The 16,220-nt window shown below is 45.2% G+C and overlaps 1 protein-coding gene and 1 pseudogene across 1 annotated transcript; both read right to left on the bottom strand.

Moving 5' to 3' along the window:
* Positions 1 to 2,188: 2,188 nt before the first annotated feature.
* On the bottom strand, positions 2,189 to 5,678 carry RTP2 (receptor transporter protein 2). The gene is made up of 2 exons (XM_037844852.1): positions 5,515 to 5,678; positions 2,189 to 2,699 (listed from the first exon to the last, which is right to left on the bottom strand). Exons 1-2 carry the CDS (start codon positions 5,676 to 5,678, stop codon positions 2,189 to 2,191), a joined length of 675 nt encoding a protein of 224 aa, XP_037700780.1.
* Positions 5,679 to 12,123: 6,445 nt separating this feature from the next.
* On the bottom strand, positions 12,124 to 12,564 carry LOC119519488 (annotated as a pseudogene).
* Between the last annotated feature and the right edge of the window lie 3,656 nt (positions 12,565 to 16,220).

The following is a 16,220-nucleotide window of genomic DNA, read 5'->3' as shown; positions in this document are numbered from 1 at the left end:
AGGGAGTGAGCATAGCAAATACATCCCCCTGAGAGGGTGGTCTCATTGACTATACAAACAGGAATTTGCTGGGAGACAGGTGTTATTCAGCCTCCACTGCTCAGCCTTCCCTTTGTTCACAGTCTCCCTTGAATGGAGACATATTGCCCCACTGCCACTTGGAAGATCTACTTCCACAGATCTGCTTCATCCCCTTCCTCACTATCCCAAGAAACTAGGACAACTACAGAATCTGCCACACTGTACTTTCATACACAATGACAGAGGATCATCTCCTTACATCATGCACAAGTACTGGGGCCACAGTTGCACACATTTCTGCAGAGCACAAGAATATATTCTCCAAGCCCCAAACCAAGACACACACACTCACTCACACACACACACACACACAGCCACTGTCTTGCAGTGAATTTCAACCAGTCCTCAAGCAAGTTGCCCCTTATGGACACTGGTACTCTCTATGTAAAATGAAAGCCGAAAGTTTCATCTCTGCTGAGATTCTTGCAGCCTCTTTTCAATTGTTTACAGTTCTTGGTTGGCTGGGAATCATCTATGATAACAGGGCATTAGGAAGCCAAGCCTCTCAGAATATGGTCTGCCTTGTCCAAATCAGGAAGGAAGGGGGGTGGTAATATTGGACTTTCCAGAAGCATCCTGCCAGGCCTCATACACCCCAGACCCTTGACCAGACACCACAAGATACCAAGGAAGTTCACAGAGGAAGTGCAGCAACGTTACAAGAAGTCTAGGATGGGAATCCCTGGGAAAGCAATTGCCCAGGAAAACAATCATGGAAGCCCACCTCAGGAACACCCTAAATTAAAACATGCTATGACTTTGCCCACTTCAAGAAATTTTGGCCCAGCACAATATTCCAAAAGGAAGGTAGTCTTGAGGGTGTGGTGTCCATGTGGTCATCACTGCTTTTCTCGTTTTCCCTTTTCCTGACTCTCCAAGTCCCATTTGGCAACCTACCTTGCCTCCCAACACTTGCGTAATCTGTATTTTCCTTGACAACCCATTTTGGACATAACTTTCTGTCTTAACCTGGCACTTCCTTTAAGACACAGCTGTGGCATTTGCAGTATCTGGACACTACAAATGGAGTTGTAAGTAATTGGTATGCCACCACTGTGATTTGCCTCCTGTGCCAGGATCCCTTAACTATAAGGTCTGCCTTATCCAAATCAGGAAGGAAGGGGGGGTGGCTAATATTGGACCTTCTAGAAGCATCCTGGAAATAAGTTTGGATAACACTGGGACCCACAGATTCCAATCAACTGACAGCCCAGAGCACAGAGGTTACATATTTATTTGTGTTTCTCTATCACACTCCATCCCGCCCCATCTGCCCCTGTCCCCATAAGGCTTCAGGCTGCACCTTTGAGCCTGTGCCCACCTATTACTGTATGAGTCTACATACATTTAAGTGCTGTTGAGTAGAACTTTCTGTGATAATGGGAATGTTCTACATCTGCATTGTGCAATATGGAAGCAACTAGCCACATGTGGTTATTGAGCACTGGAAATGTGGCTAGTGCAAATGAAGAACTGAATTTTTAATTTTATTTAATTTTAATTAATTTACATTTAAATAGCTATCAAGTTGGATAGGCAGATGCAGACAATTCCTACCATCTGAGCTGAGTGGGCCCAGCACCAGAGTAAAATCAGCCTTTCAGAATGGTGGGAGCAGACTCTGAGGAGAGGGACTAGATGTATATTCCCAGGGGCACCAACCCTCTCCAAGGAGAACTGTGGCAGGATGGCCAAAGACAGCTGAGCATGAACTTGAGAATGAGCAAGGGCAAGACAGAACCTAATGGGGTCGTAATGGGTTGTGGGATATGGAAGTGACACAAAAGGAAGGGTAGGGATCAAAGTGTAATATGTGAAAGGAGAAGATACCTCTCTGTGGGTTGAGTGCTAACACCAAACCTGGGAGTTCTGAAACCTCTATTGGACCCTTCTCCTTTTCCCTCCATGCTGTAAAATTTAGCAGAAGGACCATTAAATTTCTGCTAGTGCAAACCCCTCATTCTGCAGAGAAATAAACTTGAGGCCCAGAGAGATGACTGAGCTGTCCAGGGTCATGTATTGAACCGGTAGCAGAATCAAGACAAGAACTGTATCTTCCCCTCTTCCCCACCCCATGAGCCATCCCCTGCACCTATGGCCAGCTCCACTAAAAGAAGGAAGAGCTGCCGCGGAAGGAGAACTGCAGATAGACAACGAGCAGGCAGAGGGAGGCCCAGAAGAGGCACCAGCGAAGGGAGAAGAAGTTGTAGCCAGAGACCCCCTGGGCCTTTAGCTTGGAGGCTCCGGAGCAGGTCGCTTCTTCCTCCGGCAGTTTCTCCCTGGGCTTCCAGTGCATGATGCCCTCCCGGCAGGCCTCGCAGAATTCGCTGCGGTGCAGCCCGCTGTTCGGGCGGCTGGCCAAATTGATGCGATACTGGCCTCCGTCCTCTTCGTAGCACTGCTCGCGCAGGCTGGTGATGAGGTTGTCCACCAGGCCCTCGATGTTCTCCTCCAGCATGCTCGACTCGTCCAGCCGAGCCGTGCCGCACTCGAAGCACAGCTGCTTGAAGACGCGCATGCGCACGGAGCCTTTCCTCTGGGCGCGGTCCAGGTGCATGTGGAAGAGGATGACCACGTGGGCCGACTGCCAGGAGTGCCAGCACCAGGAGCAGTGGAACCTGCAGAGAGGACAGATCTCTGAACAACAGCCCACCCTGGGCCAGCCTGGAAAGGAGAGGGGAGCCCTGAACTGGCAATGGAGACTGAGTGTTTACTGTCCCTTGGGTTCATGAGCACTCCAGAGTCTGCCAGCTCCTGCCTCCTCTGCAGAGCGCCCCAGGGACCGGAGCAGGCTCCTCTGGAGCCTGGAGCCTGAGCCGTCTGACATCCAGCAGTGCTCTGCCCACCCCAGGCCTGCCTTCCCTGTGCTCTCCATCAGCCTTAGCAACCCCAAAGCCTAATGCACTGGGGGCTTTTGCTGGAAGTGGCAGAGGCCACACCCCTCTCTGGCCTTATTTCTCAGCTGTGAAATGCAGGGTGACCTGATAGCGGGGAAGACATGCACCTTCTCACTTGTGCATACTGCCTGCTCAGGAGAGAAGAGGAGATGCTCTAACTGTGTCAGGCATAGATGCTGGAATATGTGGGCCCTCTGTTCATCACCGTGGATGATAATAGGCAGTGGATGGATGGCTAGACCTGCCTGGGGAGGGCTATGGAGTTTGGTTCCTACACCTTCACAAAGGACACGTCTGTCCCTTGTCAAGCCTGTCCTAGATCCCATCCCACTCAATCCCTGCAGTGGGGCTTGTGAAAGTGGATCCTGATCTCCATCTTCTGCCACCCACCCCCCCAACAGGTACATACATACATATATGCACACACACACACACACACACACACACACACACACAGGCAGCTTTACCTAATCTGAGTTCCCTAGGGCCCCAGCATCAGGAAACATCTCTCAGGCTCATAGCCAGCCCCACTCCCCAAGAGTCTCTACCCAACACTTGCACACCTTCAGTAGCTGAGCACTCATTACCTCCACAGCAGTTCCTTCCATCCCTGAGTTGAACCTTTTCCAGACCCCTGTAAAAGAGGCTTCACAGGAAGTTGAGTGTCCACTACGCCAAGTCTGCCCTCATCACTGGCCCTCTCTGGGCCCATTGTACAATAGCCTTGAAGGAACTTTGATGAGGATCTAAATTCAATCCAACAGATATCACTCAGCACCTACATACAGTATACCAAGCACCATGCAGCCCAGACTGTGGGACAGACATGACAACAGGAGCACAGTGCAATACCCAGCACAGCTGAAGGCACTGTTGGCAGGGCAGAACAGCCTGATTGTTCCTGGGCCAATAGGGGTTGCTCACCCCAACCCCTGTCAAGTTGGGCCAGAGCTGCAGGGCACCAAGGTTTATGCATCCCAAGCCCTAGAGGCAGAGTGGGCCTGTGCCCAGAGGAGCACAAAGGAAGTAGTTATCCAGGCCTGCTGGGGCCAGCTGGGAGCCACAGGTCTCTAGCCAGAAAGAGGAGTAGCTGACCCCTGAAGCAAAAGGAGCTGCCTGGCCTTCCAGCTCAGCCCCTAAACTCTTGGGCTCCTGGGCCCAAGTTTACAACCCCTCCCATCAACCAGCTCAGGAGCTTCTTACACTTTTTTTTAAATTAAACCTATCCAGTGTTTTTCCCCTTTCTCATACCAGACACCAGATCGTAAATCCAAGAATATCAGAACTGGGAGGCCCTTAAGGATCATTTAGTCATCATTCTACTAAGACAAAACTGAGACAGAAAGCAAATAAGTGAGCTGTCCACATATGAAAGGCTAGCTAGGGGCAAAGTCAGTACCCAGTGTGATACAGATGTCCAACAGGCTTTTCTTCAATTGATTTGAATTGAACTGAACCAGCTCCACCCCTCTACCTCTCTGCCTTCTGTCACAAAGACAGGTTCACTCTAATATTTTCAGGTCTTGGGGCAAGAGTACAAACGTAACTCCCCTCCACAGCCTGCCCTCAGCATCATCCTGCACCACAAGGAGCATCACACACATACATATGTAGACAACCTGGTCTGAGGGTTTTGTCCACACCCCCAGAAAACAGCCACTGTTTGGCCTCCCCTGGGGTCTAGAAGTCTGCTCTAGAAACAATGGACCCAGGGGAGAGGCCTATGTAGACCCTGAAATGGGCTTAAGGAGTTTGGTCAGGAAATTCTGTGGCCCTGGTCTTAAATTATGTCTAGAAGAGGGAAAGATGTGTGGTTTTCAGATAGGGCTTGTCCCCTTTGCTCAGTGGAAGGTGTGTGGGCCCTGGACAGGAGTTCTGAGGGCCTAAGGGAAGTCCTGCCCAAAACTAAGTCTTTTCATCACAGACACATAGATAATAGAGCTGGAAGGGATGTGCCTGAGCATCTAAGGCCAATCCCCTCATTTTGCAAGTATGAAAACAGAGGCCCAGAAAAGGAGACTTGTTCAAATTAGAGCTATTTAGAGGTAGAGCCAGTTTCTAGCACATAGCAGGTGACCAATAAATGTTTCTCCATTCAAATCAAATTGAATTGAATTGAACTGAATGTTTCCAGGACCAGAGCACAGATCTCCCATCTCCTAGCTAAGGCTTTCCCCAGTGGACCTCAAAGCCTCCTCCTCTCAATTCCAACCACTCGTTAAGAGATTATGAAAATCCAAAAACATTAAAAATGTCAAAGATTTCAGGAGCATTCAAGATATTACAGCTTTTCATTTTACATGGAAAACTGAGACCCAAAGGCAGAATATACCTTTTCTATGGTCATTGAAGGAGTCAGTGTTCCAGCTGGGATTAGAACCAAGTCCTCCATATCCACCTGGCTGATTTTCTCTGCCCCCTACTGAGCTGACTCCAGGACCTGGCTCCACATAGCTCTCTGCCGCCCCTTGGAAGGTTCCCCCAGGGCCATGACCCAGAGGCTGTCTGCAAGGCCCCTCCTCACTTGGCCTCTCACCTGCCCGAGGCGTGCTGCTCCAGGTACTGCTTCCAGCCAGGGGCCAGCTCATTGGGCTTGAGGTTGGGGTCTATGATGAGCTCCCAGCTGTCGGCTGGCTTAGCCACCTCCATCTTCTCATAGAAGACTTTCTTCCACTCACAAGTGGTCAGACTGGTACACATGGTCCTGCTGGCAGGGTGGAAGTTTTAGAGTGAGAACACAGAAAGAGCCCGTGTAGATGTAGGGTGGTTTCTATAGTCTGGAAATCCTCATCAATGGGACAAACAGATAACAGGACCCAGCTCCTTCCCTTGTCACCTTGGTATTTGTTACCATGACAGCCAGGCTGGGTGCCAAGAGCCCTAACTGGGGAAGAGGGAAGCCCCAAGGGGAGTTCCAGAGCCCTGAGCTAGGCTTTAGAGACAGGGTTGGGTAGCGACACTTAATTAAGTGGAGAGAGCAGGGTGGAGGCCCAGCCCATAGCATGTTCACCCAGGCCTCAAAATGGTCTCCAGGAGGCGAGGACTATTCATTCAGTGGCCCTGCTTCACCCTCCTCCTCCAGACATACTCCATAGTCATCTGCTGTGGTAACTATGACACCCTAGGGAGCCAGGGAGAAATAAGGGATAGGGAGATGCAAACCTGCCGCTCTTGCACCCCAGATGTGCTGCAAGCATCATTCACTGCGTGCCAAGCACCAGCTGCTTGACTTGTGTGCTGGCCAAGACAGAAATTATTTTCCAGTTGTCCAAGAAACTGACGTTTTCACAACTTCTAAGTGCCTCATCCAAGACTGGGATCCAGACTTTTGGAAACCAAATTCATATGTTCATTTATTGTGATACTTACTGAGCTCCTAACAGATGGAGATTGAGAAAGAAGTAACCTGAGGTTCCTTTCCTCAGGGAGATCTCAGTCCAGTTGGTGAGATAGAATGTAATTTAGCACACTGTGAAAAGCACAGTAAGAACAGTTCAGATCCATAGAGTCGTAGAATTGTTGGAGCTCAAATTTAGATCCTGGCAGCAGGCCATGCTAAGGCTGCTGATGGAGAAGCAAGTTTGTTCTGAGCTGCAAGATCGCTACTGAATAAGGCCGGGCAATAGGGTTTCCACAGCAACCTGATGCCCAATTTAAATACTTCAGAGACTAGAGAAGAACTTGATTCCAAATTTGCACAGTCCAGGTGTAGAGCACCAGTCACGTGAAGAGAGGTAGCCTCAGGCAGGGAAAAGACCAGGAGATGTGGCTGCAGACCCCAGCTCTGACCCTTCTTCTATATGGCCTTAGTCAAATCATTTCCTTGTGGACTTCAGTGTCCTCACCTGTACAAAGGAGGCTGCATTGTTCTTTATTTGGAAATCTGGATCCCTAGACATCTGGAGACACAAAGAGTGGATTGCAAGCAGAAATGAGAAAGGCTGCTGGGAAACAGATGGGCAGTTTCCAGTGATGAGTTCCAGACTTGGCACTTGCCTCCAGGGTGGTTTCCACATGGGGTGGGAGAGAGGATAACATCATTGGATCCTTCTTGGAGCAGGAAGTGTTTCTCCACTATCCTTGTACTAAGGACTCAGAAAGGACAGAACTAGGTCTTACAGCCACTGACCAATAGCTGTAACAGGACCCTTTATTTTTAGAATTCCTTATTGAACTCTCAATTTCTTAACCAAAATCCAAGTCTTGACATTGAATTAAGACAACTGAGGCCAGAAATGGGGAATTACTTGGCCAAGGCCTCAGAACTGGGCCACTCATACCTCAGTAGGGACCTTCTCCAGAGTCAGCCACCAGCCCAGGCCAGACGAGGAGGGACCCGTGAGTTCTGAGGAACTGAATGAAGCTGAGAGGCGCATAAGGCCTGGCCTGGAGCCACATGCAGGAGTGAACCTCCAAGAAATATTGGCCCTAGAACAAAAGGCCATGAAAGAAAAGAAGAAGATAGAGGGTGAGAACTGTCAGGGTTTATCTGTTTGTTTTTGGCTCAAATGATGCAATCCCCTAAGGCCTAGTATGAGGTTTAACTTAGTGTGGGATCTCTGTAAAGAGAGACCTATATAATCCATCTTTCTGTGCAACAGTGCTGTTTTTCTCTCAAGAAAAAACCTGTTTGTAGTACTTAGCATGGTTATTTCTTCAATTTTCTGCAAATTGCACTTGGTTGCACCAGAATCCACAATTTCAGAGCTCATGAATGTGTAAATGCTTTCAGCTGTGGGCCACATTGCACACTGGCAGTTTCATTGTACAGTGCTGCCATGCTTTTAATCTAGATAATATTTTTTTAAATAAAGAAATGGGGTTAAATCTGCCTGTGTACCTGTATTCTGCAAACAAAATTGGCAGGAGTGGGGGAGGGAGGGGAAAACCAGTCTCCTCCCCCTATTTATAACATGAATTAATGACTACTTTTGTAAAATATTTATCATTCAGATGTTAGCTGTTACAATAATACAAAAAGCTGCAATGTGAAACTGAAACTGACACGGTAATGAAGATTTGGGGAGGTAGGTAGATCAAAATCACCTGGGCAACGTGGCAGGTGAACTCACTGCCCTCCCCCCTACGTGGGGCATGACTCCCAGAGATGTAAATCTACCTGGTAACGTGGGACATGACTCCCGGGGGTGAACCTGGACACAGCATCGTGGGATTGAGAAAATTTTCTTGACCAAAAGGGAGAAGTGAAATGAAACTAAACGAAGTTTCAGCAGGTGAAAGATTTCAAATGGAGTCAAGAGGTCACTCTGGAGGGCATTCTTATGTGCTATATAGATATCCCTTTTTAGTTTTTAGTGTATTGGAATAGCTAGAAGGAAATACTTGAAACTGTTCAACTGCAACCCAGTACCCTTGATTCTTGAAGATGATTATATAACTATGTAGCTCACATGGTGTGACTGTGTGATTGTGTGATTGTGAAAACCTCATGGCTCACACTCCCTTTGTCCAGTGTGTGGATAGATGAGTAGAAAAATGGGGACAAAAACTAAATGAAAAATAGGGTGGGAAGGGGTGGATGGAATGTTTTGGGTATTCTTTTTAACTTTTATTTATTTATTTATTTATTTTGGGGAAGTAAGAAAAATGTTCAAAAGTTGATTCTGGTGATGAATGCACAACTATATGATGGTACTGTGAATAATTGATTGCACACTGGGTGATTGTAGGGTGTGTGAATATATCTCAATAAAACTGTATTAAAAAAGATCACCTGGGCAACTTTTGAAAACTATATACTCTTACCCCAGAGATTTTGATATGTGGTCTTGAAAAGGAGAGAGAAAATAATGTAATTAGGAAACAATAATCTAAAAGAAGGCAAGAAAGAAAAGAAAGAATCAAAATACAGTGAGAATAATAGAAAGCAAAGTATCAGATATTAGATACAATTCCAAATATACTAGCAAATACATTAAAAATAAATAAACTATGTGCTCTGGTTAAAAGACTGGACTAAAACAAAATCATATTACAACTTCAATAAGATATTGTCAGATACTTAACTGATTGGCAAAAATAACAATGCCTGATAAGGTCAACAGTCGGTAAGGATGAGGAGCAATATGAACTTTTATACATTGTTGGGGGAGATTTATGAAAACTTTTTTGGGGAACAATTTGTCATCTCTCAAGTTTGAGTATTTAAGAACCCTATGATCTAGCAATTACACTCCTAGGTGCATATCCCAAAGCAACTCTGATATTTGCACCAAGTTGCCTGTATGATAATGTTCATAACAGCCGTGTTTATAATGACTCAAATTACATTCCACTGTACTTCATTCCATTTCTCTGTATTCTATTGCATTGTTTTCCATGTCTCTAGGCAAATGTCCATCAACAGAAGAACGGATACACACATACATTAGAATATTATAGAGCAATAAAAATTAATTACTTCTACCCACATCAACATGATAAAATCTCATAATGTGGAGCAAAAAGAAGTCACAAGAAAATATACAGTCATAGTAAAGTTTTTAAAAAAAATAAAACCTACACTATATTGTGTCCAGAATCTATACATAGGTGGCAAATATATTTCTAAAAAGAACAAGGAAATAATTATCATAAGTGTTCAGATAGTAGTTATCTCTGAGGGGAGAGATGGGAGAGGTTGTGATAGAGGATAAGTACTTGCTGGGAATGGGAGGGCTTCCAGAGGACTGGCAAGGTTAAGTTTCTAACCTGGGTGTCAGTGATGCAAGTTTTCAATTTATAGTTAATTATTCTTTAAATGTTATGTATATGTTTTATGTACTCTTCTGTATCTATTATATATTTCATTATTTAAAACAAATAGATCCACCTCCCATCTAAAATAGATCCCATCCCCATAATTCAGATGGCTTCAAAATACCAACACCTATCAGGAGCCCATCTCAACATTTTCCTTAAGATGGTCACAGATTTGAAAGCTGAAAGGGATCTCTAGAAACCATCTAGAGTCCCCTACCTTGAGCAAACTAAGGCATGAACCCCACCCGCATTTGGCAGATGAAACAAAAGAAAGAAATTGTGAGAGACAGTGAGTGCTCAGCAAGTGGTAAATCCTCCATAAACGCCCCAGTATCTCAAACACACCTTGTTGGGGATTGAATCATGTCCCCCACAAAAGGCAAGTTTCAGGTCTGAAACACTGGTCCTGTGGGTGTTAACCCATTTGTAATAGGATCTTTCAAGATGTTATTGGTGAAGATGTGGCCAAACTGAATTAAGATACAACTTAATCCAATGTGGCTGAAATTCTTATAAGCAAAGGAAATTGGACACAGAAGGAAATAGCCACAGGGAGAAACTAGAAACCAGAAGTCAATGGAATCTCGAAGAGGAAAGAGAGGATATCGCCATGTGAGGGAAAAGCCAAGGAACCCCAAAGATTGCCAACCAGCCAGAAGATACTGACCTCAGGAAGAAGCCAGCTTTCCGGCCTCTGAAACCGGGAGCCAATAAATTGCTGTTGTTAAGCCAATCCATTGGATGGTACTTGTTTTACTCACCTTTTCTACAGTACCTGCCATACTGTATCATTGCATTCCTCCCACAAGACTATCTTATTCATCTCTGTGTTTACTCCAATGGCTACCAAAATTCAAAAACACAGTAGGTGCTTAGCAAAATCTTATTTAATGAATAAATAGCTACAAGATTTTACTGTATATATATCCTTCACAGTTCACAATGGATGTAAACTTCAATAACACAGGAACCGTATACTATGCCTCCACAGGGTCCATAGCATATGGATTTGTGTATTACAGGAGTGTAATAAATGTTGTGAATGCTATTCAGCTCATAGCCATAAAGATTCGCTTAATATCCACTACGTGCCATGGGTGATAAATAAATAAATGGACTGCTCATGCTGGCAGGTAAGCACCCCTCAAATTATGGGATTCAGGGGGAGCTCAACACTCACATCTTCTTGAAATTAGGCTTGCAATACGAAGGTCTAGAAGTTATTCTTTCTGCTACCATAATCTTAACATAATGCCAGTTATCTGAAAAACAAACAAACCAACCCAAAAGTCTCAGGGAGGTTACCTAATTTTTTAAATAGAATTATTATCTTCTGGAAGAAGCAAGTTGTGCCAGGCCCCCTCTTGAACTTTGCTCACCCAGATGTATTAGACATGTCAGTCATTGATCAAAGAAGCATTAGAGACCGTAATCTGGACACTAAACCTACACACACGTCTTGTGCAGGAAAGGGACAATATTTTAGGTCATATCAGAGATAACTTTTCAGAGTATATATTTTTTAATGTTCTAAAAATCTTTAATTTTTGTGTACCAGATTCATAAAGAATACCTTACAAGAAAGAACAAACATGGTAAAAATGTTTAAAGAAATTATTGTGTGAGTGTATGTATGAAGGTTGTAATTTTTTAAATTTAAGCATCATGTTACATATAAAGTAAGAACACGGAAAGATGAGGTTTACTTTTCTTTAACAATATTACTTAGTAACATATTAAATATATATTAATATATATCAAATCTATGAAGAATCACAGGTTAATATACTTCTGCTGGTTACTTTTTAATTTTTTCACTTTAAAGGCAAGACCAAAATCAAAACCTCTGAACTTACAGTTTTCAACTTGAAGGAATCAAAGAATGGTTGTAAATTAAAATAGCTATCAACAAAGCAAATATTCTTATGAGTATTAATGACTGATACTGAAACAGGGTAAAGTATAAACATCATATTTTGTTCTTAATTTGAAATTGTTGGTGAAATCAATTACAAATATTTATTCTGAAAGATGCTATGAAGGTTGCATATTCAAATATATATAATGATCATTCAAAATTAAATTTATGGAATACCTGGAAAATGGGTTTATTTGGAACCTGCTGGCAGATTTATAGTATTCATTAGAATGATTTTTTTAAAGACTTAGAAGGCCACTATTTTAATATAAAACTAGTTTAAAATTGTGTTTTCAATTGTCACATGGCCATAAACCAAAGAACCAAATAATTTCAAATGATCACTGATGCTATTAGGCAAAAATTCTCATGTCAGTACTTTCTAATGTTGTGTACATCAAATTATAGCAGAAAAACAACTATAAACAAGATGCAGTCCTTATTTTCATTAGCAGCACAACTGTGTTATAGTAAACCAAGTTTATGTTCAACCATCAAGTGGGTTCTCCGATTACTTCACTTCGTGATGGATCATTAAGAATATCTTTAAATCCAATAGTCTCATCATTACCCTCAAAATATCCAGTGAAAAATCTGAGCTCAGAAGAAATGGAAGCCACTGAGCCTGCTGCACTGCCTTGAGTTCCACCTGTAATTTTAGTGGAGCAAACAGATACTGGATGTTTCTCAGTGTGGAAAATTCATTTTATCTTGGTTGAGCTAGGCATTCTTTTCTGAAAATTCAAGAAGATGACTGGGCATGAGTTCATTTTTCACACAAGGAAATTATCTCCAAAGAAGATCTTGACTTTCAACAGGGCCACTTGCTGAAAGTTCAGTAACTGGAATACCGCCCTTTAGCTGAGATCCAAGTCCTCTGGCCTTTGTCTTCAGCCCGCTGTCCATACCGCCTCTCAGCCCCATTACTGTCAGCTGGCCTGCCGCTCACTCTCCAAGTATATTTTTAAAAATCATGAGTTTATACTGATATTCTCCAAAGGGATTTTAATAATACTTTATTTCAAAAATTATTTTTTACCCCAACTGTAATTTGAGTCCTTTCCTCCCCACCCCCCCACCCCCCAGGACAGGTTCACTTTATTGGTTCCGATATAGAATTGCCAGAAAAGCTGCTACGTGGGTGGACACATAGCTGGCCCTGCCTCAGGGCAGTGCCCCCTGGCACACAGGTGTCAGCTGCTGGGTATCCTGCCACACTCTGGGAGGTCCACCAGCACAGTCCTAAGCTCAGTTCTTCCTGCAGGCCTAGCTCCCCAACCCAGCACTGCTGCAGCCACCGAGGCCGGGGCCCTGTGGCTAAGGCATCTGATAGATAGCTGAGGGGACCACACGCTGGGGCTGTGTGTGGCCCATAGGCCCTGGCCCTGCACAGGCCACACCTAATGGGTCCAGGCCAGGAAGCATGGTGAGGCTGGCTGCCTGAGGTGGCCCTGGGCCTTGACTGGCCACCTGGTGTGGACAGGTTGGGGCAGGTCAGAAGCCCCCTGTGCAGTGGCAGTAGCAGGAGACTCTTGCTCCTCTGCAGGCTCTGGCCTAGAGCCCTGCTTCCCAGCAGGTCTGAAGATGGCAGCAGTGGCCTCTGAGAGCCCATGAGATCCTGCAGACCTGGGGCCCAGTCCAGCCTGCCTCTGTTTCTTCAGTTTGAGCTAGATGCCCTCAGCTTCTTCTGGAGCCATGTCTGAACATCTTCTTGCTGGCCACTGGAGGCCCTGGCCCCTTGGTTCCTGCCACAGGCAGGACCTGGCTTGATGCAGCTATTCTCACTCAGCTCCTTGGCAGGCCACCAGCTCCAGGCCCCCCTGACAGACACACCCAACTTTCCTGCTTAGACACCAACTCTCCCCCACCTGTACAGCCCATGCACCCAGGAGCCACCTTGTGGGGATGACGGGGCTGGGGGGGTGGGGGGGACACATGAGAGGTGTCTCAGTGAGAGCTATGCTGAGCATCTGGGGTCCTGCTTGGTCCTTCCCTTATTCCATCTCCAGCCGTCTTCTTTCCCAGGCACTCTGTCGGTGTAGCCAATCTTCTCTGAGCTGAGCAGGCTAAAGATGCTTTTGTAGAGCTACATTTCCTTGCAGCGGCCCTAGTCCATCTCATCCAAGATCTCCATCAGCTCGTTGCCTGCCCTGGTGGGATGGGCGCACATGGCCTCATGCACCATCAGCTCGTGGAAGGGGCCATGTCATGGGCAGCCGATGCACTTGTACTTGCACTGGGTCACCTGTCCTGGCACTCCTCTTTCTGGTGCCTCCCCAGGAGGAAGCAGGGAAATTGGCACAGGCAGAAGCCACACTCAGACAGCAGCTCACTCACAGCTTTCTCCAAGCCAGGTTTCAGCAGCAGAGGCTCTTGGTGATTCCTTAGCAGCAAGTGGGACACATGGCCTGCTCCTTATTCACCTGGGCATTTGCTGGGCAGTGCACACAGCTGCATGCAGACACCACTCCAAGCACCAGGTGGAAGAGGGCTATGCCCCACTTATCCCCAGACCTAAGGGTCATGGCACCTCTGCTGGTTATGAGTTTGAGGTGGCAGCTTGGAGGGGATCTTGAACTTTGGAGAGGAAGACAAAGTGAAGAAGCCGGAACCCTAGGGGCCACTGTCCAGGACTCCCAGGTTCTAGGGCTCCACATATAAATCTTGGGATAGGTTCTGGGGCCCTGTGGCTGCTGAACACAATGGTGGGGAAGAAGGCTCCAATTAGACAGGGGAAAGTGGCACGGGGTCTGGGCCCAATGGCAAGGGCCCAGGGGATCTACAGTCAAAGTAGGGGGGTGTCAGGATCCATGCGTGGCCTGGGCCTGGCAGCACAGGCCTGGCAGGTGTCCAGTGGGTGCCCAGCTTTGGAGCTGTTTGGCTGCAGGCACTGAGTCCTTTCCTTTCATAAAATGATGTTATAAAATTATATTAATGAAAATTAAATGAATATAAATAATCATTTGTTTTATCTGTTAACAAAAAAGTCCAAAATAACAATACTGCTATTAACACTGATAGTAAAAATACTAGACAAATGATTATTGGATTTATCATTAAATGTATATTCCACTCATTATATACACTCAAATCACTTTGTTTCAAGTCTGGTGATATTAACCACTTCTATGATGTCTTGTATACTTCAGTTTCACTATTTTGTTTAACATTCAACAAACAAATATTTACTGAGTGCTCGATATGTATTTAAGCCTGGTTTTAGGTGCTGGTTAATGGAGTAAAAAAGAAAAGACAAAATTCCATGTCTTCATGGTACTACATTCTACTGAGAGGAGATAAACAGTAATAATAATAACAACAGCAACAACAATAATAATAGTAAGTTAGATGGTAATAGGAACCTGGTTTAAAAAAATCAACATGAAAGGGAGATAGGGAATGTGGGGTAAAAGGTGTAGGGACGGGTTACAATTTAGACAGTGTGGAAAGAAAAGTTCTCGTAGGAAAGTGATATTGAGAAAAAACATGAAAGAGATGAGGAAGAAAGTCAAGCGGATATATGAGGAAAAGCATTCTAGACAAAGGAAATAGCAAGTACAAAGCCCTTGTGTTTGCTTCCTGTGGCTGCTATAACAAATCACTACCAACTTGGTGGTTTCAAACAACAAAAATGTATTCTCTCGTAGTTCTGGAGGCTCGGAATCCAAGATCAGTGTCATCAGACAGAAATCAAGGTGTCAGCAGGCCACGCTCTCTCCGGGGGCCCTAGGGACAGCTGTTCCTTGCCTCGTCCAGCTTCTGGTGGCTGCTGCATCACATCACTCCAGTCTTGCTCCATCTTTGCATCATCTTCTCCTCTGCATGTTGTAGAATCTCCCTCTGCCTCCCTCCAACTTATGTGATTGCATTTAGGGTCCACCTGGATAATCCAGGACAATCTCCCATCTCCAGATCCTTAAATTAATCACGTCAAAGGCCTTTTTGCCATATGAAGTGACATTCACTGTTTCCAGGGAGTAGGAGATAGATATTATTTGGGGGACAGTTTTCAACCCACACTGTCCCCTAATGTGGGAATGTACTTGTGTGTCCAAGGAACGGTGAGAAAGTCTATGTGGTGAGAGCTGAGCAAGGAACATAGGAGAGTGCAGGAAGTCAAAGGAAAACCAGGCAGGAGGTAGCAGCCAGACATGTAGGACCTTCTAGGACATTTGAATGAGTTTGTAAGGTTTTTGAACAGCGGAGTAACATGATCTGGCAATTCTTAATAGAATAATTCAGGCTGCTGTGTTAGGAGTAGGCTGAAGGGGACAGGAAGGATGCAGGGAGAGAATTTAGCATGCTATTGCACTATAAGAGAAAATTATGGTCTTGCCAGGGTGACCATGTGATGTGGTCGGATTCTGCATATATTTTGACAGGATATTCCAAAATACTGAATGTAGTATATGAGAAAAAAGAAGGAGTCAAAGGTGACCCCTACATGTTTGACCTGAACAACTGAAATGGCCATTACTGAAGTGGGAAGGAGAAACAGCTTTGCAGGGTGGAGATCAGGTGCTCAGCTTGGGGCAAGTTAAAATTTAAGAAATCCAAGTTGA

Source organism: Choloepus didactylus, chromosome 1 (genome assembly GCF_015220235.1).
Source record: "Choloepus didactylus isolate mChoDid1 chromosome 1, mChoDid1.pri, whole genome shotgun sequence".
Lineage (NCBI taxonomy): Eukaryota > Metazoa > Chordata > Mammalia > Pilosa > Megalonychidae > Choloepus > Choloepus didactylus.
The sequence above is the reverse complement of the archived record's forward strand: the minus strand, read 5'-3'. Positions and strand labels throughout refer to the sequence as shown.

What these genes read in the sequence shown, in the direction of transcription:
- RTP2 (XM_037844852.1), bottom strand. Translation starts at nt 5,678, where the DNA reads ATGTGTACCAGTCTGACCACTTGTGAGTGGAAGAAAGTCTTCTATGAG. An exon ending in GAGCAGCACGCCTCGGGCAG is followed by an intron (nt 2,700 to 5,514) that starts GTGAGAGGCCAA and finishes TCCTCTCTGCAG; the next exon opens with GTTCCACTGCTCCTGGTGCT.